Here is a 25,377-nt window from a genome sequence, read left to right as displayed (position 1 = left end):
TAATTCTGTGACTTCTGAGAAGTACAAAGAAAAATAATAGATTATAATGCAGTAATAATGGTTTTATAGCATTAAATATTAAAGTGTGATTATTATAGGAAAACCTAGAGCCATGTACAAAATAAATGACAGAAATGTCAGACATCATCGATCAGCTTCAGACCTTGTGTCAGCGTTTATAATATCTATAAAATATGATTGGATCTATAAAAATAAAAATAAACTTACTTTCTTGGTATTTAAACCTAGCAGTGGACATAAGCTACATCTGTATCCACAGCTGTTCTCTAAAGGCTACCACTATACACACATGGTCACATGTATGCAGGGAAATAAAGACATGCATGATTAGCATGAGGTGGGATTCAAACCCCAAACCCTCCAGCTATGTAAAGAACAGCATCTACTATATTGTATTATACACAAAGCGATGACTCATTCATAAACAGTGACACTGTAGATCAAAGTCATAAGAAAAATAGTGGACGTGTCATTAAAGAAACTGCTTTAAAATAAACACAGCGACCATAAATGCTCTACGTAATAATTAGTACGTAATAATAATCATCAAACTGCATGACTTTAGTCGCCTGTTGGTTAAAAAAACAACTTCATTACTTTTCATCACTTATCGCTTTCTAAAGTTTAGCCTGTGTCCAGTTCATGAACACGAGTGTGGAACTTCCAGGGCCTCACTAGAGTAAATAAAGCTCCTCTGATGGATTTAAAAAAGCCTGTGGAAAGTTCACCTGGATATGAAGAGAAAATGGTATTAAAACGTATCAATATGCATCCAGTCAACATCAATAACCATGAAATTAAATGTTCTCATGGGAATGAAAAGCTTTTCATCTGTTACTCAGATTTTCTCCTTTATCTATAAACATGGAAAACAAGTTCTCTTTCATCATTAAAGAGTAACTAAACCCTTGTGCACACAAACAATCTCATAAAAATGCAACTACTTCAGACCTATCCACACATATAAAATGTATTATAACTTTCAAACCCTTTTTATGTTTCTATGGACTGTTTATTATGAAAACCTATATGTTTTTCAGTAGGAAAAACACTAAATATTCAGTTTTTCCAAAAATGAATGAAGGCCAAAGTGAAATATTTGTGATGAAAATATTACAGCATTGACCATGTCATTAATTGATTATATCATAATGTAATTTAATGCATTATTATTTTTAGCACAAGAACAGTTTTAATGAAAAAAATAAACTTGTACACTTTGTATATTTTGCAAGATTATAAATCTAGGCCTTCAATGATGTTTCCCTAAAATGTTCTCTGGTTGGTAGAAGGTCATTACATGTAAAACATATTTTACCTTTATTTTGAAGGTAGAGGCTTTGATCTATTAGGTATTAATTCAAAAAGCATGATGATATGTCATGATTACAGTTTATGAAAATATGTAGTTATAATGGGAGTCAATGGGGCAAATTTGGTCAGGAGGTTACTAAGTATCAGTATGATTCATAATATATGTCCTTTTCTATACACTTATAATACACAGGACTTTGGAATTAAGAAAATAAAAAATGTTAAAAATGACCAGAATATTCAGAGGAAAACAAATAAAAACATTCAAAATGTCACTTTTGGTCACAAAGATGCTCTGAGGGTTAAAACAAGTGTTTTTAGGTATGAAAAACTTTATTATTGTCCAACTCTTTACAGCTTAGTCATAGTATTTAAATTTGTTGTTAAAAGGTGAGAGTGAGCGCCCTCTAGTGGTTGAATCTTAACTATTACGGAGAACGGAGGCTGATGACATTTTGGGGGCAGCTTTCGTATTAAAGCACCACTGTTGGCCCCGCCCCCTCATACCTTTAGAATCAGTGAAGAGTAGGTTGGAATGATTGTGCATTTGTAAATAGAGTGGTATAGTTAGTTCAGTGTTTCCCAAACGTTCATTTATTTGTGGCCGCATGCCAAAAATAAATTTTCTAAAAACAAATGTTGGCGCTGTTCATCCTCGCTCTGTGAATGTAGCGTGTCATTACACCTCCTGTACAGTTGGTGGCGGTATGCAACGCCTCCACCAATAAAACCAGAGAAGAAGACGTGCTTCTTAAGTCCATCAGAGAAGAAGAAAAAAGAGTAAACAATAAAAGTTACTCTCAAATGCCGTTTATGTTTCTGTTACGTTAACATCTGACGCATCAGCTTTAGTCTATAGCATGGCTGTCCAATTTGGGGCCCGTGGGCCAAAGTTGGCCCGCAAGCGATTTGTTTTGGGCCGCTGCCTATATTTGATTTTTTTTTTTATAGAATATAAAAATGAAAAGCGCTATCTAAAATGTATTTATTATGATTATGATTTATAATAAAGCTAATTACATAATTTTTCTTGAGTTTGAAAGGATTTTTTTATGTAGTGTTTTGATTGTATAGGATGGTATGTTGTGTCATTTTGTTGAATTTGTACTAAATGTATTTGAAGACATTAAGATGTTTCATAATTTTATGCCATGAAACACAACAAAGAAAAGCTACTTTGAGTGTTTATTTTTCACACTGATATTATTAGCGTATTTATTTCATGCACTGGAACATGAATGTTTAGTTTTTACCCACGGCCCTTCACTACTATTCAAAATAATTTGGGCAGCCCTGGACTATAGTCAGTGTATGTTTCACAAAGAATTTAATGTGATTAATCAGCAGCTCAGTCAGTTACAGGCCTGTACATTATTATTTATGAATGGGTCAAGTTGTGTCCTATTGTAGTTTTATCACTTTCTACATTTATGTTGTTGATTTGTGCATTTTTAGAGCCACTTTCTGTATTTTCTAATGATCGGTAATTTACCGTTTACACAGAGTGGGATGTGAATAATCCACCACATTAGCATTATTTTAAACCTATTTAAACTGTAAATACAGCCCAGAAACATTCATGATGAATAGGATTAAAATAAACTGGCCACTAAAGTCTGAAATCAGCAAGAGAAAGATCTAATCCTAATCTTAATCAATCCTTCCTGAGATGAACAATCTTCCTGTTGCTATAGAAACTGTGACAATGTGAATGATATGTTATTTTACAGGAGGACAAATACTGAAGTGATGGTTGTGATCATGTAGCTTACTGCTATGATTCTGTTCTGTTTGGCTTGTTCAGCTGAATTTGATCTCCTCCTCCAACACATAAAACCTTCCTATTGACAGGCAGCCCCCCCTCCACCCCTACCACCCCTCCCCTTTCCATATTCAGCACACATTTTTCTTCCCTATGAGTATTAGTTTATTGAATAAGTGGCATCTGTTTTCCTGGCCCGTCACCGTAAGGCGAGGTATTTCTCAGTGACACGTCGCACTGATTTATACACCAAAAAATCCAATACATCGTGTTCCCTCCAAACAAATACCCACACCCTCTTCCTCTATTCATTGTCATTTTCCCCCCAAAAATACAATAAGCAAACCTGCACATATACGTACCAAATAAATCCTTTTACACTCACGTTAGTCTCTTCCACAAACTTTGTCATGTTCACCAAAAGAGTTATGGTGCGTATAAATCAGAACACGTCTGTAACGTATACCAGAAAGTTTACCTCACGTTAAATCCATATTTCTTGTGTTACAGATGCTGAACTGTTTTATTTATTACTTTATTAAGAATGACAACAATTATGGACTTCATCACAACTTATTTAATTTGACTCTTTCAGCAGCCCAGTCAGTTATAGACATTATTATTTAATGTATTCATGAATGGGTCCAGTTAAACATATTTAATAATTATATTATACATTTTAGAATGTCACTGCTAGATATATACTTTCATAAAAAAATACAATAAATAAAAATAAAAAAAATAATTTATGCAATTGTAATGTTTTAATTTTAGTGAGGTTAGTAACATTTAGGAGCCATAAATACAACAGTACTAATACTGTACATAGTATAATAATGTGTTCCAGCCTTAGGTTTTCTGATTTTCTGTTTTCTCCAAGAATTTTCTGTTTTTGGGTTCATCCCTAGCCCATTTCCACCACTACAAAAAAAGATCATAATCACGAGATAGAAAGTCATAATTATAAAATACATAATATGCTGCTGTCTACCGACACTGATTGTTTACATTTTTACACTTTGAAATATAATTAATTTAAATCACATATTTCGGCTGATTTTTCAGTTCTTATTCTACACATGGTACATAGTGTAGAACATAGTGGAAGTACATAAATAAGTGTATTTATTGCAAAATAATTTTGCAACATTTATGTATGTTTCTATGCAGAAGTTTAAACAGCTCTAACTTATCATGTTATATGAACCTGTGTCTATATAAAAGTAGATGGAAACTCAACATGTGCGTAAACATGAACTCATGCTGTTTGTAGTGTTAGCTAACAGGCTAACTAATAACAGGCTAACAGGCTAACCACTAACCAAATGTAGGTTATGCAATTTTCAAAAGCAAGCATGATTTTGAATTGAGCCTTGATGGCTCCGCCTTTACTTCCTCCCCCTCCCCTCTGTGCTCTGTCTCACTCACATGCATGTTCACAGCTGCTGCAGAAGAGGAGCTCAGCTCATCACTTGTATTGTGTAGAAACGTTGTTGTCTCATGTCTCATTCAGCAGTAAATAAACAACAAACTTTATCATTATATATGTTTAAAAACATGACCAAAAACTCTGTTTTAACTCTGTCAGCGGTGACGAGCTTTCAGCGTGAGCTCGTACATGTGAGGCATCGACAACGAGCAGGGAGACAGAGAAACGTGATTGGTTGAAGTTATTACAGGTTTACAGCTGCTACAGATGATGGATTTTCTTTGTTCCTTTTTCAGAGAACATAAGATCTTAATTTCTGTCAGAACATTAAGACAATTTCAACCAAAAACTTAAAAAGTGTATCTGGAGAAAATTACCTACCTAACAGTTAAGATACCTCATGTATTTATTCAACATTATTATTATTATTATTATTATTATTATTATTATTGAATTTAAGTATTTTTAATTTTCTTTATTTAAATTCAATTTTATCTTTTTATGTACACATTTCCTCTGGGAAACCCACCACCACAAATAATACCCTTTAAGAATCTGAAAAATGGCACTTTGTCATCCTTGGGCACAATATGCAAATTAATAATAATAATAATGCATCAGTTTTATATAGCGCTTTTTTGGACACTCAAAGTCGCTTTACAGAATTAAGGCATTATTATTTCACTCCACACTTGGTGGTGGTAAGCTACTGTTGTAGCCACAGCTGCCCTGGGGCAGACTGACGGAAGCGAGGCTGCCATAGTAAACCATCGGCCCCTCTGACCACCACCAACACTCACTCACACACTACATTCATACTAGGAAATGTGGGTGAAGTGCCTTGCCCAAGGACACAATGACAGATACCATTGAGGTGACAGCCACCCCACTGTGGCACCTGGAATTCTCAGTGGTCTCCATCATCTACTGACCAGGCCCAGACGTGCTTAGCTTCAGAGATCTAACGGGATCAGGCAATGACAGGCTGGTGTGGCCACAAGGCAGTCATTACTGAAAATCTAATTTTTGTCAATACGTCAGTAACTATGCATGGCATCAAAAATCATTTTAGTGTCTATACATGTTTTCATGAAAAAAATAATCAGAATAAGCCATTTCAGTAAAGATCACATCAATATTTTTTGCTGAATAGGGATATTAAGGCCATCATTACTGAAAATCTCCTTTTCATAATTATCTCAGTAACTACACTGTGTCTAATGTTTTTAGGGGTGGAGAATCAGAATAAATAAATAAACTCTGGTCTTACTTGTCTGGGTTTTGTGGACACACGTGCATCTGCAGCAGGATTCTCTGCGTGAAGGTCTTGAAACACTGGCCACACTTCCACAGGTGCCAGTCACTGAACTCACTGCTCAGCTGACTGGTCGACGTCGGACTGGCGAGTACTCGCTGGTTCTTTGATCCCAGCTGACCGTAACCAGAGTCCGACTGAGATCCCATTCCAACCTTATCCAACAGGGAAAAACTCCGAGAACAGGGCGAGTGGGGGAAGACCATGGAGCGTACGAGAGTCGCTGATGATGACGATGGTTTGTTGTTTTTGTTGAACGTTTGGAGAGATTCTTGTCTTGTCATGGCCTCGACCACCGTGGCTGGAACGTTTACTGCAAACAACAAAACATGGCCTTAAGTTACACAGAATCTGCACACCCCATGCTAAAATAGATGACCCCATTACTGGGTAGACCCTCCGTTTGTTTAATATACATTAAACCCCTAAAGCGCTACCAATTGAATCTATTTGGAATAAGGAACTGGGCATGTTTTGAGATTGTCAAATCATTTCTAGACTCTGGTCTCACGTAAACTCAGTTTTAGCAGATGTTCTAGACATATTTACATTCCAAATCCTGGATTTTGTCTCATTAATGAAAATTCTGATGTTACTTTAAATCAAATTCAGCTCAAGTGGGTGTTTGAAGGTTTTACCTCTGCTAAAAAAACTAAATTTAAAACATGTACTCCAGGAATGTGCTTTGGTCTCAAAGCCTGATCATTATTATCAACCTGGAACATACTACAACATACTACCCCCCCACCCCTACCCTAATTATTCAATAAAAGTTTTGAAAAAAGTGACAGATGATGTGAGTTTAATAACATGATAATGCTTCTTAGAACTGTTTGAATCTCACAGGTTCCACTTATTTAAATCATGAGTCTGCAATTATAAAAAGAAACACTCTTATACTGTATATAGTATACAATGATAATAACAAAAGGCCAGTTTAACATAACAAGTAAATTGCTCGTAATTTACACCAGTTGAAAAAATGATACATTCACACCATCAACTCCAACAATAACCAAAAACATTCAAATGAATTTGAAATCTTGTCCTGCAAAGAGACTCCAAACGTTTTTGTTTTATCTGAGGATTTCATGATTGATTGGCGTGAATATGAAACTGATCTTTTCTGCCACTGTCTCCTTCTGCTGTGATATGACTGACAGGCCACGCCCACCAGGTCATGTGTGCACCTGCGCATTAATCTACACGTGTTAACAACAACAGTCACCCTAGCATAGCTAACCTAGCATGTTGGCAGTTTTACACACAAAAAAAAGAGCAAAGGATCGCAATTTGTAATCTGTGTAACGCAGTAATAATTCATGGTGAGACTGCAAATAAAATATCACCTTATTCACCATTTAATAACCACCACGCCACTGAGTATGCAGTATTTGAAGCTAGCAATCAAGCTAATGCTAAAGCTAAAGCTAGTGGAGCAAAGAGCCAGTGGATCCGCTGCAGTGACTACGAGGAAAATGATGAAGTTCATGTCATTGCATGTGAATAAAAAAACCTTCTACTAATGATAAAGTGACTGAAATAAGTGTGAGAACCACTAACCTGTGTCATATTTTATACTCATTACAACACGTTGACTGTTGAAATTGTTTCACATGCTGCACTTTGGACTTTTAAGAGCTTTTATCCTGTAGCTGTTATTTTTATATACAGTATATATATATATATGTATGTACGCAACATTTCCTGGAGAGATGAAGGAGTGGCCCTGGTGGCTCACATGGATGGCAGTGATGCCACAACAAAATATGGCAACAAAACCTGTTTCAGACACTGCAGCTAAATATTACATAAACACAGGACGAGGAAGAGAAAACAAAACAAACTATTCTATATTATCAGTCAATCCAGCAAAAACACAGAATCTCCACTAATCTCATTTTTCTGAGATTTATCAGCATTCAGTGATGAGGAAAACTTCTATCTATCTATCTACAGTATCTATCTATCTATCTATACATCTTTACATCTATCTATCTATCTATCTATCTATCTATCTATCTATCTATCTATCTATCTATCTATCTATCTATCTATCTATCTATCTATACATCTATCTATCTATACATCTATCTATCTATCTATCTATCTATCTATCTATCTATCTATCTATCTATCTATCTATCTATCTATCTATCTATCTATACATCTATCTATACATCTATCTATACATCTATCTATCTATCTATCTATCTATCTATCTATCTATCTATCTATCTATCTATCTATCTATCTATCTATCTATATCTATCTATCTATCTATCTATCTATCTATCTATCTATCTATCTATCTATCTATCTATCTATCTATCTATCTATACATCTATCTATACATCTATCTATCTATCTATCTATCTATCTATCTATCTATCTATCTATCTATCTATCTATCTATCTATCTATCTATACATCTATCTATCTATCTATCTATCTATCTATCTATCTATCTATCTATCTATCTATACATCTATCTATACATCTATCTATCTATACATCTATCTATCTATCTATCTATCTATCTATCTATCTATCTATCTATCTATCTATCTATCTATCTATCTATCTATACATCTATCTATACATCTATCTATCTATCTATCTATCTATCTATCTATCTATCTATCTATCTATCTATCTATCTATCTATACATCTATCTATCTATCTATCTATCTATCTATCTATCTATCTATCTATCTATCTATCTATCTATCTATCTATCTATCTATACATCTATCTATACATCTATCTATCTATCTATCTATCTATACATCTATCTATCTATCTATCTATCTATCTATCTATCTATCTATCTATCTATCTATCTATCTATCTATCTATCTATCTATCTATACATCTATCTATCTATCTATCTATCTATCTATCTATCTATCTATCTATCTATCTATCTATCTATCTATCTATACATCTATATTGTGGGCAGGGTTAAATGAGAAAATCTTGAATAAGAATAAGTTAAAAACAGGTCAAAGGTGAATATTTGTGACTACACAGAGATGAAATGAGGGGATTATTGGATAAATACTTCTTACTTATTTGTGTTTTTAATTGTGATAGCAGCATAGCAGACATATCTACTATAGAGCCGTGTAGTGTAGTTGTCATAAGTGTTTTCACCCTCCATCTCCTCACCTTTGCCATCAGCCCAACAGGCCTCATTGATTCTCTAATAACCTTATGAGGAGATAATTACACCATTTGTAAGTTGCCTGACGGTCGTATTGACACGTGGTTTGTGCAGCGTTTGCCAGCACCTAATTCATTTTGAAACAACATTGCATAAACAAATATGGCACGTCGATATGTTTTGATATGAAATGCATCATTGAGATGGGAGAAATATGCAGATGTAGCGCTGTAGAGTTAAAGGTTTCCTGCAGTCCCAAATATATGTTGGTTTTATCCAGAGAGGGCATAAACTCATTCATAATTTACTGATATATGCTCAAATCTCTGTGAGAAATAGTGTGATTTTTTTAAGCCATGGTCTGTGGTCTTTGGGTGTTTTAAGTTATATTATTTATTTATGTGTGTTAGTAGGGATTGTGTGTGTGTTTAGGCCAAAAGGACCTGATTCTTTGTTTAGGAGTGTTAAAAAATTCCCCGAATGACATTTTATCAATTTAAATTTCAATGACTTTTTCTAGTTTTACCCTAATATTAGAAAACGTGATTTTATTTATTTATTTATTTATTTTAACTTTACAAAAATTGACTTTAATGGTCCTCTTTTCAAAATCATCCAACGATCAAATTGAGTTGAAGTCACAGTGGGAGTGTGTGAGAAATGTTTAGTTCTAACATCACTTCTGACCCAGAGGTGAGACTATTGGTCACTCCTTCAATTAAAATGTAACAATATTAAAATCCTGTCTGTATGTGCAGGTTCACACCCTACACAGTGTAAACATTTGGAGCAGGTGTGGGAACGACTAGAGATGGGCAATATTATGGCTAACTGATAATATCAGCCAATATTTGCCATATATTGTAATATCAGTCGACATCGGTATAGATTTTTCCACCGTATCTATGTGATGTTGTTTGAGACAACATAATAAAACTGTATATGTGACACTTTTTCCATAAAGTTAAGTATTGTACTGAGTACATATCGGTATCAATATATGTAAAAAATAAAACATTTTGTGTTGAACAATATCAGCATATCAGATATTAGCAAAAAGGCTAATGAACATCCCTAGAACAGACCAGGTCATAAATATTCTTCCTGCTTCAGTGCCTCCTTATAATAAAGATAAGTCATAAATTATTAGTTACATTGTAACAGAACTCTTAAAGTACTGAAGGACACTTGATGATAAATCCAAGAGTTACGTTTTACACTGTAGAACTTCATGTCCTGATGATTATTGTGTCCAGTTCATCAAGCGTAAGTTGCTTTAGTTATAAAACTAGAGATGGAGGCGTACATTAGCTTCCTTCTTACACAATTATATATGAATACATTACATTATATAGTTTTAATGACATCAATAATACCTTATTGGTATAAACTACAGTTGTGATTCTTGGTTGGAATTAATGATTATAATTTTCCTGATTCATCTATTTTAGAAAAAGAAAGAAAATCAATGATGAAAATGATAAAAACAGTCATAACAATAAACAGTGAAATACATAAAAGTTCATTGTGCACATAAAAGAAAATGGTAAACATGTATAGCTAAAAAAGAAATCCCCATATAAAACCTATTATCTTAAAATCAAAAGGAAAACAATGTTTTATTTTGTATCACTTTTTTACTCTTACTTTGGTAATTTTTGGAGTAGGTTTTGTTACATGAGTAAAAATACTAAATAATACTAAAATATGTGTGGGAACAGTTTGTGTTCCATCCTCATCTGCATATGACAGCATGTTTCACTCTGTAGTGGATCAAACTGTGACTTTACGTTGGACATAGTATGAAAATAGTTGAATCACTGTGACCAACGTGGACAGAAGTCTGTGTCTGTCACAGTTTTAATTAATCACACAGCAGCAGCTGAGTGATCACAGCTGCTGCTGCACGACACATGAGTCTGTGTGGCTTCAAATGTAACTAAGTCCATATTTCTAGTGCAATATAATGTTTCACCTTATGGGGGCGCTGCACTTATTACAGGGTTAGAAGAATGTAAGAGGAAAAGGACTTACTCACACTGGAGAATGCGCTTAAAGGCAGATTTGAATGGGAACGCCCACATTTCAGGGTTGCTCCACCCACAGTGCGTAACCGGGATGAAGGCGCGCAGCGACTGACTTAAGTACAGAGTGAGAATGGAACACAGCCAGAAACAGCGCCGCTGTGCGGCTTTTTGGACTTACGCACATGGGAGAATAGAACCCTGAATGAGCAAGTCCATGAAGAAAAGAAACCATCAATGAAATTATTTATATATATATATATATATATATATATACAGTAAATATAACCCTACTTTAGGGCTAACATTACCATATTATTATAGGAGATAATTAATCTCTCTGTTCCTCAGTTTAAATCCCTTATAGTTTAGGAAGGAGAAATATCTAAGAATCCAACAGCTTGTTGAATAAAATTCTGTTTCTGTCTTTATTTGTGCGAGTCCTTCCATCAGTAAAATAAAAAGGTTTGTGTCCAAACATTTCTAATGTGTAATCAGTATAATCTCATTCCTCTGTGTCTCTAAAGAACCAAAAACTAATTTCATTAACTTCAATTTCAATTCCAGTGATGACAACATTTCCATGTTTTGTCTTTTTTCCCTTTGCTTTATAATCATAATTGAATAAAAGAGAAACATTTGATTTCGACCTGCAGGCAGTTCTTTGGTTACATCTATGAAGGAAAAGATGTTTTAAATGAAAACTGCTTTGCTCCACATTTTTTCTTATGCTGACTAAGCAGATATATTTAGTATAAACAAGAAAAAAAAAACAATAATAATAATCTTATTAACTTGTTAATCTTCGGTTAATTATATTTATTTCATTTTTTAGTTCAAAGATGCCACACAAACAGAGACACATTCAACATAAACAGAAGGATCTATGTGAGGTAGATAAGGTAGTGGATCATTGACCAGCTAACAACAACAATACATAGTTTTTCAAACTTGTTTTGAGATTAACATAGACTCAGGATTTATTCATTGTTTACACTGTATATGCCAATCAACAACAGTGAGGACATAGACATATTTAGAGATATGACCAACAGAAAACTGGTTTTGTGAGAAAGAAGAGAAAAAACAACAAAGAAAAGGTCAGAGTAGAAAGCACTGGAAAAATACTTCAAAAAAATGTTAGAACTAAGAAGTATAATTGTAAATATTTTAAGTAAAGTAAGACCACTAAGGAACTAAAATAGAAAAGGCAGGAAAACAAGAGAAGAGGGAAATAATAAACTGTATACAGGTGATGAAACACACATAAAGATGATAAAATGAGGTGCTGATTAGGAATGTTTATATATATTTATTAGGGAAAAACATTTTTATGTCTACAGTTTCATGTTCCAGTTTGCTGCTAGTGTTTAGAATGTTCTACTGTCCTGCTCTGTAAGTCTGACAAAGCATTTGGTATTAATGGTTTATTAGAGTATATTAAAATACCAACAGTGTGCTCATGTATTTTTGTTTTTTATTTCCTTGTCATAACCCTAACCAGTCCCTCATCTCCTCCTCAGTCCAGCAGTGCCAGTAAGATCATAATTCATAGATCATCTTTGAATTAAAGGAGCTCTCAGTTCATTTTGAATGAAAACATTTTGCTTAAAATATGTTTGAAAGTTGTTTGTTTTATATATTCTGTTAAAATATACATACTGTATTTACTACTTTAGTTATATACATAAAACTGTCTGATACTGGCCAAGATGCCATGATATGTAGCAGTAATATGTGTGGTCTCTGTCACGTTCCCCAACCATCCGTCAAAGAAGTTCCAAAATGGATTTTTATTTGTAGGGCGACCGTGGCTCAGGTGGTAGTGGGTCGTCTTCTGATGGAGAGGTTGGGGGTTCGATCCCAGTACCTGACTATGTGTCGAAGTGTCCTTGGGCAAGACACTGAACCCTAAGTTGCTCCCAGTGGTCGACTAGTGCCTTGCATGGCAGTCCTGTCCCACTGGTGAATGAGCTGATATGTAAAGCGCTTTGAGACTGTTTCAGTGGTGATAAAACTCTATATAAAATCAAGTCCATTTACCATTTGTACTCATGTTTGGCAACTAACATCAACTCTTACTTTGAAAGAACAATCAGTCACTTTTGATCTCACTAAAGTGCTACAAGTTCTAATATCTGCAGTAAGTTCATGTCTTTGATGTAAAAAGGTAACGCGGTGCATTAGATTAGAGTTTGAGAACATATAAATATTAGGGAATCATCATGAGACATTGCCAGTAATACATAATAGACATTATGACAAGAACAAAGAAGGAATTATATATTTGTGTTGTTAAAATGAGTTAAAGTTTCCTTACAGTTTTCATCCTGAGCAATGCACTGCAGAGGGATGCCGAAGAAGGAAGTATAGGAGTCATTGTACCAAACCAGCAGTTCAGTCCCTCTGGGAATATCCATGGATGCTCTGTAGAAGATACACGACCTAAAAAAGTAAAAACATATTTATTAATAAAAGTGACACACAAACAGACCCCATGAATCCAGTAAAAACAAACTCAATGAAAAACGCAGAACTGAAACACTAAACGGTTTTTGTCGATATTATTCAGTGTTTGTCATAAGTGATCATCAAGGATGATTCATTATAAAGTGTTTAAAAATATCTTGAAATATTATTCCAACCAAAGATGTCAAGAATACCTAGGAAGTGTGTTTCCAGAGAACACAGCATCAATAAACAGGAATAAGTGGGATTTGAACAATGACCCACCTACGTTTACCTTCTCTATGGCAGTGCTCATTCAAAAGTGTCATGTGGCCAATAGGAGCTACGCATAAAGTCACATGACTTGTGTACAAATCACATGGAACATCAGCTGATATAAATCCTAAACAATCTAAATGTTAAATCTAAATGTAAGTAAGTACATTTTATTTATAAAGCGTGTTTCACAGGTAAAGACCACAAAGTGCTGTACAAACATTTCAGTTACATCCCGTCCAAAGAAACATGGAAAGACAATCACATATAATATGGGAGGACAAGAATGGGAGTCCTTATCGGAGGAGCCCCGTATTTAGATGAGAAGTGGGAGCGTCAGATCTGTAAACATCCATGGTGAGATTGAGACACAAGCTTGGGTGGCATGTAGTCGGGAAGACAAAGGGCGATAACGATTTGTTTTTTGTTTCAGGCTAGCACTCTTTCAGTAGCCATGGAAAGCTAAATGTTTAGAAATTATACAGAGTGGGCAGGTAAGCGCCTGTCGATCACGCAACTGATTTAACATTTGAATTTATATTTAACATTTAAATTTATATTTAGATTTAATATTTAAATTTAGATTTAGATTTAACATTTAGATTTAGATTTAAAATTTAGATTTGGATGTAACATTTAGATTTAATATTTAGATTAAGATTTAACATTTAGATTTAGATTTAACATTTAGATTCAGATTTAACATTTGGATTTAAATTTAACATTTAGATGTAAACATTTATATTTAGATTCAACAGTTTGATTTGATTTAGATTTAACATTTAGATTTAGATCTAAATTTTATATTTAACATTTAGATTTATATTTAACATTTATATTTATATTTAACATTTAGATTTATATTTAACATTTAGATTTATATTTAACATTTAGATTTATATTTAACATTTAGATTTAAACATTTTGATTTTGATTGAACATTTATATTCAAATTTAACATTTCGATTTAGATTAAACATTTTGATTTAAACATTTCGATTTAGATTTAACATTATTTATTTCAATTTAAAGTTTACATTTAGATTCAACATTTACATTTAGATTTATTTTTCTTGTGTATGCATGTTTAAAAGTGTTTTACATGAATTTCTGTCTCAAATGAAATAAAAATTAGCTAAATGTTCAAAATATGTCGGCTATGAAAAGGTGACAGAGTTTTTACATTCCAAGACGTTTTCATTAACTGCTTATGGTCAGTATTGATATTAAAAAATGGGTGTGATTATTTCCAGGGTTGGACATACTGTATATCTGTTATCTGACGACGACCGTTGGCTGCTCTGTGTAAACGTCAAAGCAACATTCTATTTTCCTGGTGAGAGAGTCAGAAAGTACAGATTAAGGTCACAAGTTCAAGCTCCAGATGCTGCTTTTGTTTATCTGAAATTATGCCTTCTAGCAAAATCTCATTAGTCAAACACGTGACCTTTAGTGTTCTGCCTTCAGCGATGTTAATGGGACTGAAATTTGGCTTTAAATGGAAGGAAATATCGTATATGTGAGTCCTAACTTTTCTCAGAGTGGCTTAAATATCTGGTTTTATTGTCACGCGCTAGCAGACAAAGAACAAATAATAGCAGGTGATAAAAGAGAAATGAATGGAAACACCTTTGTAAAATAAATACAGTATCTGCACAGGACTGTGATTTATCTGAAAAGTGACATGAATGTAAAACTCAGGAATGCTTGTTTTGAACCTCTCAGTAAAGTGTCTTAGAGTTCTATAAAATAATTTCTGACAGTGACATGACTGTGTTTTTATTTAAATAACTGTAAGAAATGACAAACATTTAATAACTGAAATATTTTTGGGATCTTCAAAATTGTTTAGAATGAAGTTAATCAATCAGTTCACCTGAAACCAATCTTATCCAGGAAAGAAAAAAAAAAAAGATAATTTAAATTATTTCAAAATCATCTCAAAAACAGTAGGAAAAAACAACAAAACACTACATTTTTAATATTAAAGCAGTTAGTGTGTGTGACGTCATGGCCACGCCCCCAGCAGAAAACTAAACATGTGATGGAGGAGAAATGAATGGAACCATCTTTGGTTCCAGTGTGTGAAACACCTTGTCTTTATCACAGACGGAGATATTCTAAAGCTGTGGTTCACTGCCATGCAGCGTTAGCATTAGCTCGTTAGCATTAGCTTGTTAGCATTAGCTCTGCAGAAGCCTCATGATAACCATAAACCACTGCTCATTTAATCTCAACACATCATTGTTGATATTAATATTGTATTATTTTAAGGTATAAAAACAATCACGAGAGTCATTTAAACATAATATGGATTTTTATTGAAAATTAGATCAGAAAAGTGAACATCCTGTTAATTTAAACTGAAGTGTTGGTTGGACTTTATTCAAATAAAATGTAAATACATTTGACATTAAATGTTGTTTACTTGTTAGTCTATGTCCTTTATTAAATAATAGATGATTCCCTTATAATAAACAACAGGAATCTAGTAAAGCTGACCTGTACTGTTACTGTCCAGGGTGTGGGGGAACTTGGTACTGCACCCCTAGGTTGCCTTGGAGGTGGGCGTGTAGGGGGGCAAAATTTTTCAGCCTGCTCTGCTGGCTGTCCGTATTGCTGATGGCTATGTTGACCTCTGGGGCCGTTGTTGAGGATCAGTCGTAGAGGTCCTGGATCTGCTCTGGGCTGCTCTGGGCCTCTTGAGGCCTGCCAGCTGCTGCCGGGTCACCCCTGCCTGGGCGGAGCACTCCAGGGCATTGAGGGCGGCTGACCCAAACAGCTCCCCACTGGAAGAGAGCGGAGAACTATTTGGCACGCATCTGTCAGGGGTGACTGCGCTCAACGTGCCTGTCCCAGCAACAACATCAGACGCCCTGTCTCCCTGGCCATGAGGGCGAAGGCTTGAAGCAAAGCATCGCTGAAATCTCACTGATGCGTCCACTAGTGCTTGTGATAAAGAAGCAGAGAGGGCCAGCATAAGGTGGGAGAGGGAGCTACCGATACGCCCCATGCGTTGTAGGCCTTTGACAGCAAGTCGTCCATTATCCTGCACTGGGGTCGCGGACACCTAGCGTCGGGCCTTAATGACTCATCCGGAGATATTATCAGAAACACGATAGCTGGTTCTGTAGCTGGTATTTGGCCCAAACCATAATTGGTGGCATCCTGCATAACTGCTAGGACCCTGGCATCTGAGTTGGAGTGGGAGAACGCCTTGGAGTTTTTCGAACAGGCTTGAAGCTCCCTGACAAAGTCCTTCGATGGAGGGACTGAAAAAACGCTCGATGCCTGTTGTCTTTTCCTGTGGGGCATCGAGCTACAGTCGAGCTAGGGCCCCACGAATTATAGACCCCATAGGGGTGTCCTCAGCCTCCCACAACAGGTTCTACCCTGTGGAACAGGAAAGCGACAGGGAGGCATGCAACGAGGAGTCCACCACAAGATCCGCAAACTGCATCGCTGATGCACATTTTAAAGCATCTCATTTTTTAAATAAGTTGAAAAAAACAGTTTTTAATGGAGTGGTTCACAATCTTTTTTGATATCACTCATTTCTGGCGACCCTAGAATTAGTTTTTGATCATCTTTGAGCTCAGATATTTTTTTTGTGTGTGTGCATGTGTGTGTGTCTGTCTATCTGTGTGTGTGTCTGTGTGTGTGTGTGTGTGTGTGTGTGTGTGTGTGTGTGTGTGTGTGTGTGTGTGTGTGTGTGTGTGTGTGTGTGTGTGTGTGTGTGTCAGTCTGTGTGTGTGTGACATGCAAACAAATATTTAGAATGAACAATGTGTTGATTCCTGTTGATATGTGAGTTTTATTTCATAATCTCCATAGAAAACTACTGATTATTCTTCATCGAGATAAAGTCATGGCGGGTAAGTTACATTATTTAATCTGTGTGTTGAGCTATTCTCAGCGTATGTGTGTGTGCTTATCCAAATTTCACCAAAGCAAATTTGGCCAAAATGTATTTTAAACAAATGTAAATAGCTTTTTGCTAAGCATTGGAAAGAAAATGATCAATTAAAGCAAAATTAGGGAGAGCACAAATGCATAGAAGTGATGCAAAAATGAAACTTTTTGAAACAACTAAACTTGTGTCAAAATATTTGAATTTTTCAAAGCATTTAAGACAAATAAACATAACAGCAACAACCTCAGTCATCACCTGGATGACCAAGAAATGTCATAGAAATGTAATTGATGGATTTTCAGTGAATAACAGTTGTAATTAAATTAAAAAATTGTGGGCAGAGACTTAGCTCCTACATAAAAAACTACAGTTTTAAATGTGTAAGTTTAGCTTCAAATCTGGTTATTTTTTTAATTCTTTTTTTTCAGGAAGGACCAAATTCTATCCTTTTAATCAACAACTTGACAAAAACATGAATTTATTAACTTAACCAGATTCTGTTGTTTCTTTGCTTTCATCTCATCTTATACGTATCTGGTTGCCAAACTTTTTTTGGGCAAATCAGGGGTCTCAAATCAGTCAAAGCAGCGGGTTCTCCTGAACTCCTTCCTCTGTCTCGAACAATGGTTCCCCAAGGTTTGATTAACAAACTCAAAACACTAAGTACATTTAAAATGTCATGTGATTACTTCATTAGTAAATAAATAACGTCTTCTTTGTATATATAGCTTACTAATGATTGTGAAGTGTGATTAAATGGCCTGTACAACATACATACCTCCGGTGCCTTGTCACCATGAAGCTTTCTAACCACCTCAACAACCTCAGCCCCAGATATAGGAGAGTCCACTCCTGGGTCCTCAGGCTCTGCTTTCTCATCGGAAGGCGTGTCGTTGGGATTGAGGAGGTCTTCAAAGTATTCCTTCCACTGATCCACAACGTCTTCAGTTGAGGTCAGCAGAGCGCCATCCCCACCATACACAGTGTTGACGGTGCATCGCTTCCCCCTCCTGAGACACTGGATGGTGGTTCAGAACCTCTTCAAAGCCGTTCGGAAATAGTTCTCAATGACCTCACCAAACTCCTACAACATCCAGGTTTTTGCCTCTGTGACCGCTGCACTCCGCTTGGCCCGTTGGTACCTGTCTCCTGCCTCTGGAGTTCCACAGGTCAAGAAGGCCAGATAGGACTCCTTCCTCCGCGTGACGGCATCCCTCACCCCGGTGTCCACCAACAGGTTTGGGTGTTGCCGCCACTACAGGCACCGACTACATTGTGGCCACAGCAACGGTCAGCCACCTCAACAACAGAGGCACAGAACATGGCCCACTCGGGACTCAATGTCCCCTGCCTCCCACGAGACATGGCTGAAGCTTTCCCGGATGTGGGAGTTGAAGCTCTTTCTGATGGGAGACTCTGCTGAAAGTTCCCAGCAGACCCTCACAATACGTTTGGGTTGAACAAGGGAATCTCCAAAAGGAGCACTCTCCAGTACTCCCTCTAAGGAGTCCAAGAAGGGTGGATACTCTGAGCTGATGTTTGGTCCATTGCTACAAACAACAGTCAGGATCCATTCCCCCACCCAAAGATGGAGGGAGGCTACCGTCTTGTCTATCCGGAGTAAACTCCAATAAACAGGCACTGAAAGAAATACAGTATTGCCAGCCCAGCCCAGCGCCTCTCACTATTGGCAACTGTAGCATGGAAGCGAGTCCAACCCCTCTCTAGAAGACTGATTCCAGAGCCCTTGCTATGTGTTGGATTGAGGCCGAAACTTCTCAACCTCGCGTACAAGCTCGGTTTCCTTCCCCACCAGCGAGGTGACATTCCACATCCCCAAAGCTAGCTATTGTAGCCGGGGACTAGACCACCAAGGCTCCCATCTTGAACAATCGCCCAATCCACATCACACTGGCCCCATATGATCCCTCCTGGGCGGGCCCATGCCATCCTTTCGGTCCCGGCCAGGACCAGTGGGCAGAGATCCGGCCACCAGGCGCTCGCTCTTCAGCCACAACCCCAGGCCTGACTCCAGGGTGGGCCCCCGGTAATACTGAACCGGGCGACCTGCACTTCCTTAGTTGTTTTTTCTTATGAAGGAAATAGAAACATATTTAATACAAAGATCCAAAATGACTAAATTATTGGTAATTATTAGTGTTTCTTTTTATCCCTTTAAATATGTTTCTGAAATAACTTGTAATTTATTTTTCAGCTGCTGAACTTCGGATCATTGTGTTTGGAAAAGATCAACATGAAAAGACAAACATAATGAAAATGCTCATGGGCAGATTGCCTAAATTACAGCAAAACCCCACCCGGCAAATTCAGAATTTTCAGGGAAAATGGAAGAATACATGGTTTACAATTGTCCAGACTCCTGACATTTTGGTCTACCAGCCCACAGTCTGAGACACAGAATCAAGATGTGTGTGACAAGTTGCCCACCTGGACCAAACACCCTCCTGCTGGTGGTTAATCCATCTGACTTCACTGGAGAGGACCACAACAAAAAAAAAATCATCATGAACTTTTTTGAAGAAGATGCCTTTAGACACTCAATTGTCATCTTGACAAAGAGTGTTGTTGGAATCAATTCTTCCGTGAACCAACTCATTAAATCCTGTGACCAAAAACATCACATAATAAACTTGGATGAAGAGTTTTATTCTCCTATTCAATATGAAAGTTTAATTCAACAAATGGAGGAAATGGTTAGAGTCAACCAAAGAAAATTTTTGACTCTAAATGAAGAAACTGGTCCAACGGTGACACCTGAGTGTGAGAAGCTCACTATAAACTTGGTGTTCTGTGGCAGACATATCAAGGACAAAAAACTACTAGCCAGGGCTATTATAGGACCAAAAACCTTTGGTCAAATGAATGACATATCAGAGAATGCCATATGTAAGAAGGAAGTGCTAGGGCATCAAGTCTCCATGCTGGAGCTACCTGCCCTGTATGGAAAACCACAAGGAGTAGCAGAAACTATTTCATTAGAGTGCGTTTCCCTGTGTAATCCTGAGGGCGTTCACGCCTTTGTGCTTGTGCTGCCAGTGGAAAATCCTACCAATGAAGACATGAAGGAGTTAAAGGCTATCCAAGACACATTTGGATCTAGTGTAAATGACTTCACCTTTCTTCTTTTCACCACAGAGTCAGACACTAACTCTTCATCATTGAGGTTTCTAAAGGAAAACCGTGACATTCAACAGCTTTGTCTGAGCTGTGGGGAGCGATGCATGATTTTCAATGTAAAAGACCAGCAACAGATCACTGACCTGGTTAGCTCTGTAGTATCAATGAGATCAGAAGGCTTCACCCGTGCCATGCCTCCCAAACCTAAAAAAACCTTTTCAAGACAGGCCTCTCTTCGGGTTAGAAAACCTCCATCAGTAATGCCAAAACAGGGATTGACAAGAATGGCAAGTTTTTGTTACCAACCTCATACACCAATGTCGGACAGCAGAAGACGTCCATGTGCAGCCACTTCCGTGGTGCAGAGAAAAGAATGTTTACGGATGGTGCTGATTGGGAAGACTGGATGTGGAAAAAGTGCAACTGGGAACACATTGTTAGGCAAAGACTGTTTTCAATCTGAAGCTGCTCCACAATCTATCACTAGAGATTGCAAGAAAGTCACAGGTGAGATTGACGGACAGGCTGTCGCTATTGTGGACACACCAGGCCTGTGTGACACATCTCTGTCAAATTTTATGGTAAATCAAGAGCTTTTTAGATGCATCAGCTTCTTGGCTCCTGGACCTCATGTGTTCTTACTCGTCGTACAATTGGCTCGCATGACAGAGGAGGAAAAAAATACAGTGCAGCTAATCAAGGACATCTTTGGCCAGGAATCTCAGAATTATGTGATCATCATATTCACCAGAGGTGATGACCTTAGAAACAAAACCATAGAGAACTATTTACAGGGCAGCGACTTCCTCAAGAAACTAGTAGATGAATGTGGGGGACGATACCATGTCCTCAATAACAAGGATAGGAGCAATCGCACACAAGTCAGTCATCTGATGGAAAAGGTAGAGACTATGCTACAGAACAATGCTGGAGGCTACTACACCTCAGAAAGGTTTCAAGAGGCAGAGGCAGCAATCAAAAAACAAACACACATAATCCTGAAAGAAAAGGAGGGAGAGATCAAGAAGCAGACAAGAGAACTTGAAAGAAAACATGATGAAGGAATCAAGATGAAAAAGAACAATTCCGAAAGACTCCTGGAAAAATATGAAACTGAAATGGGTGTCCAGGCCGAGCAGGTTAATCTTTTAGAAAAACAGATTACTATAGGGAAAGAGAGTATTACAACAGAAAGAAAAGAGAGGGATGCCTCCAAATCAAAGCAAAAAATGGGCCAAGAAAATATGTTGAGAAAATATAAAAGTCCAATGGAAAAACAAGCAGTTGGAAAGACTGATCTACCACAGAACAGAGATTACAGAAGAGAACCATCTTTGGGTGAGGTAGAGAGAGAACGCTCAGTAGAACCACAAGAGCAAAAACTAAAAGAGCTAAAAATAAAGTATAATCAGACAAAAGACAAACTGGAAGCTCTAAAACTACAACATGCAAAAGAACTCCAAGAAGAAATGGAAAATTTCAAAAAGCAAATACTTAATCTACAGCAAAGACATAAAGAAGAAGCTAGAGAGCTGGCAGAGGCATCCAATGAATTCAGTCGAGAGGATCTAGGACACAGACAGGCACAGAACCAAATGATAGACTTCCTGACTAAAAACAAAGCATTTAAAAAAAGTTACGATAAGCTCAAGAAAACACAAGAAAAACAAATGACAGAGCTTAAAGCAAATCTGTATTTGGAGAAAAAAGAAGTAAAAATCAAGGCAATCAATGACCTCACAGAAGAACATATGAATGAAGAAAATGAGTGGATGAAGAAATGTGTGGAGAAAGCTAGAGTTGAGACGAAATGCATCATTTTATGAGTGGCCCTCGGCAAAGCTGGATCTTATATCCACTATTCCACCTGTGGAGTCCCCCAGGGATCAGTTCTCGACCCAACTCTCTTCACACTCTACATGCTCCCCCTCGGACACGTCATACGCAGACATGGACTTTCTTTCCACTGTTATGCCGACGATATACAACTATATCTGAAAATGGATCCCTCTCACCATCTCCACCTGTACTCACCACCTGCCTGGAGCAGATAAAGGCGTGGATGAGTCAAAACTTTCTACAACTTAACAGTTCAAAAACAGGTCCAGTCTGTATTACTGGTAGCTCCTTTTCTGGTCCAATCATCCTACTTTCTCCTCTGATCACCAACCTAAGTGTCATATTTGACCCCATCTCACCTTGACTCCCACATCAAACAACTCTGCAACAGCTCTTACTTCCACCTCTGAAATATTGACAAACTTCGACCATTTCTCACCCTCCAAGATGCAGAGAAACTGGTCCAGGCCTTTGTCTCCTCCATGCTGGACGACTGCAACACACTTCTCACCAAGATCCCAAACAAGTGCCTTTAAAAGTTCCAATACGTCCAAAACAGTGCAGCCCCATCCTACCTGAAAGAACTGTTAACCCCCCAAACCAGCTCTGCAACTTGAACTGCCCCCTCACACCCAGAACTAAGCTCTGCACGATGCAGGCCAAGCCTTCTGCTCATCTGCACCCCACCTCTGGAACATTCTACCAGACTACAAAAACCCCCACAGTTGAATCCTTTAAAATACAACTCAAAACCTTCCTTTTTCATAGAGCGTTCTCCATCTAAACAGACAACTTGGACACACTCTAAAACGGCTTTTACTCCCATTGTTGTACTTTGAGATTTGCTTTAAATTTTAAGTGCATTATGATTAAAATGCAGTATTATTATCTGGCGAAAGGCGACGGCAAACCCCAGCAACCCTGAAATTGGATTAAGCAGGTCTGAAAATGGATGGAGGGATTATTGTTATTATTATTATTATTGAACTGCTCCTTTAACTCATCCCATGAAGATCGTCCAGGCTACAGAACTCACTCACTCATGTATGCTGTCCTTTATGAGCGAAACTCCAAAAGGAAATAACGGAGTGGTGAAATGCACCTCAATTTGAACATTTAACAGAGACTTTAACAGGTTGTAACGCTCGTCCTGAGACCCAAGAACCAGTTCTCTGCACCCCATCCTTTAGCCTTTAGACCTTTAACCTTTAGTGTAAACCACAGGAATACTAAGGACCACAATTTAACAATATCAACCAACGTTTAAAATGGACTTACTAACGTCTAAACCCAAGTGTTTACACCCTGTTGTGTAAACATAAAACTCCCAGTCAGCTTCAGAGGAGAATGTAAAGTAGTGCTGCTGGTTCTAAATGTGGTGGTGAATCCATCAGTGAGCTGTTAGTCAGGTCTGAACACATCTATAGACACAGGTCAGATAGCGGAGACCAGAGTTCACAGCAAACATGGTGACGCTGCTTTTAGTTGCTATGCTGCAGTATGTTTTTACTGATGATTTAAAAAATTTTTTTATAGATTTTTAAGCTGTTAATTGTTTTCTGTTGCACTTTTTAATCACATAAAGCACATTGAATCACCTTGTGTATGAAATATGCCGTTTAAATACATTTGCCTCACCTTGCTTTGCCTAGTAAGTGTATTAAATGTATTAAGTTTGAACAACAGGTGTATTATATTGTTTTAGAAATGTATTCATTACCTACAATAATCATGGGAAGATTATGAAAACCATTGTTTTGTATCATTTTCTATGAAAAATATCTGCTTACAGTTATTAATTGCATTTTTTTAAACTTTGTTTCATTAGTCACTTGTGTGAAGAAGTTACAGCAAGATAATATCCTTTGTTGTTGTTTTTAAAGAAATGTTTTATAGGTAATGCTTAATGTATAATGGGATTCTTGTTTAATTATAACAGGATTGTTATGAAGATTTATTATTAAATTCTTTATTAAATCACTTTTTCTAATACACACACACATCATATTTCACCCCATCCTCTTGTTTAGGAAGCTTGCTTTTTGTTTAGCTAATTAAGTTTGTTCCCACCACATGAACTGAAAATAAAAAGGTCAGTGTTGGTCCTACACTAGGTGGGAGATGACCAGAAATTATAGAAAATATAGAAATGAATATATTCAGGGGGCACTAAATACTGTTTCATTCGCTTATTTACAAAATTGTTTTCTTTAAAATGTGTGTTATCACTCATTAATTCCATCATTATGATCTATAGTTGTTTTTTTCATAATCTCAGCAAAATGTTGTCGTCCAAGGGAGTACTTTGATTCAGAAGTAAGAGAAAGGGGGAAATTAAGCCAACACGTTTAAGAAACACTGATCTAACATAAAAATAACATTTATTACAGTAATCATAATAATGAGTGGTGATCACAGCTGATCAGCTCCACGATGCAGAACCTCGTCTCTGCAGAAAAAAGAGTGGATGGCACAGATAAAATATAAAACTAAAACTGGTAAATGTGAACATATTGAACCCCGTGACAACGTCCGTTTAGATAGATTCTTTCTGAGTCCGTGTGGCATCAAATGTAACTAAGTCCATATTTCTAGTGCAATATAATGTTTGACCTTATGGGGGCGCAAAAAGCCAGATTTGAATGGGAACGCCCACATTTCAGGGCTGCTCCACCCACAGTGCGTAACTGGGATGAGGGCGCGCAGCGACTGACTTACAGTACAGGGAGAG

The 25,377-nt window shown here is 36.9% G+C and overlaps 2 protein-coding genes across 2 annotated transcripts in view; one reads left to right on the top strand and one right to left on the bottom strand.

Moving 5' to 3' along the window:
* The window catches only part of prdm6 (PR domain containing 6), an 87,600-nt gene that overhangs the window by 18,564 nt on the left and 43,659 nt on the right, over positions 1–25,377 (bottom strand). Inside the window, exons 6-7 of the mRNA XM_028456360.1 lie at positions 13,353–13,477; positions 5,797–6,154 (exon numbers count right to left, since the gene is read on the bottom strand). Of these exons, the coding sequence (XP_028312161.1) occupies positions 5,797–6,154; positions 13,353–13,477 (483 nt within the window). The remainder of the gene's footprint in view (positions 1–5,796; positions 6,155–13,352; positions 13,478–25,377) is intronic.
* LOC114469149 (GTPase IMAP family member 8-like) lies at positions 17,652–24,138 on the top strand. The gene has a single exon (XM_028456359.1). The coding sequence runs from the start codon at positions 20,096–20,098 to the stop codon at positions 22,631–22,633; it is 2,538 nt and encodes an 845-aa protein (XP_028312160.1). The 5' UTR covers positions 17,652–20,095; the 3' UTR covers positions 22,634–24,138.

Source organism: Gouania willdenowi, chromosome 9, assembly GCF_900634775.1.
Source record: "Gouania willdenowi chromosome 9, fGouWil2.1, whole genome shotgun sequence".
Classification (NCBI taxonomy): Eukaryota; Metazoa; Chordata; class Actinopteri; order Blenniiformes; family Gobiesocidae; genus Gouania; species Gouania willdenowi.
This window is presented reverse-complemented; position numbering and strand designations above follow the sequence as displayed.

Bases quoted from the DNA above. Each gene is read 5' to 3' on its own strand.
- LOC114469149 (XM_028456359.1), top strand. From the start codon at position 20,096: ATGTGTGTGACAAGTTGCCCACCTGGACCAAACACCCTCCTGCTGGTG.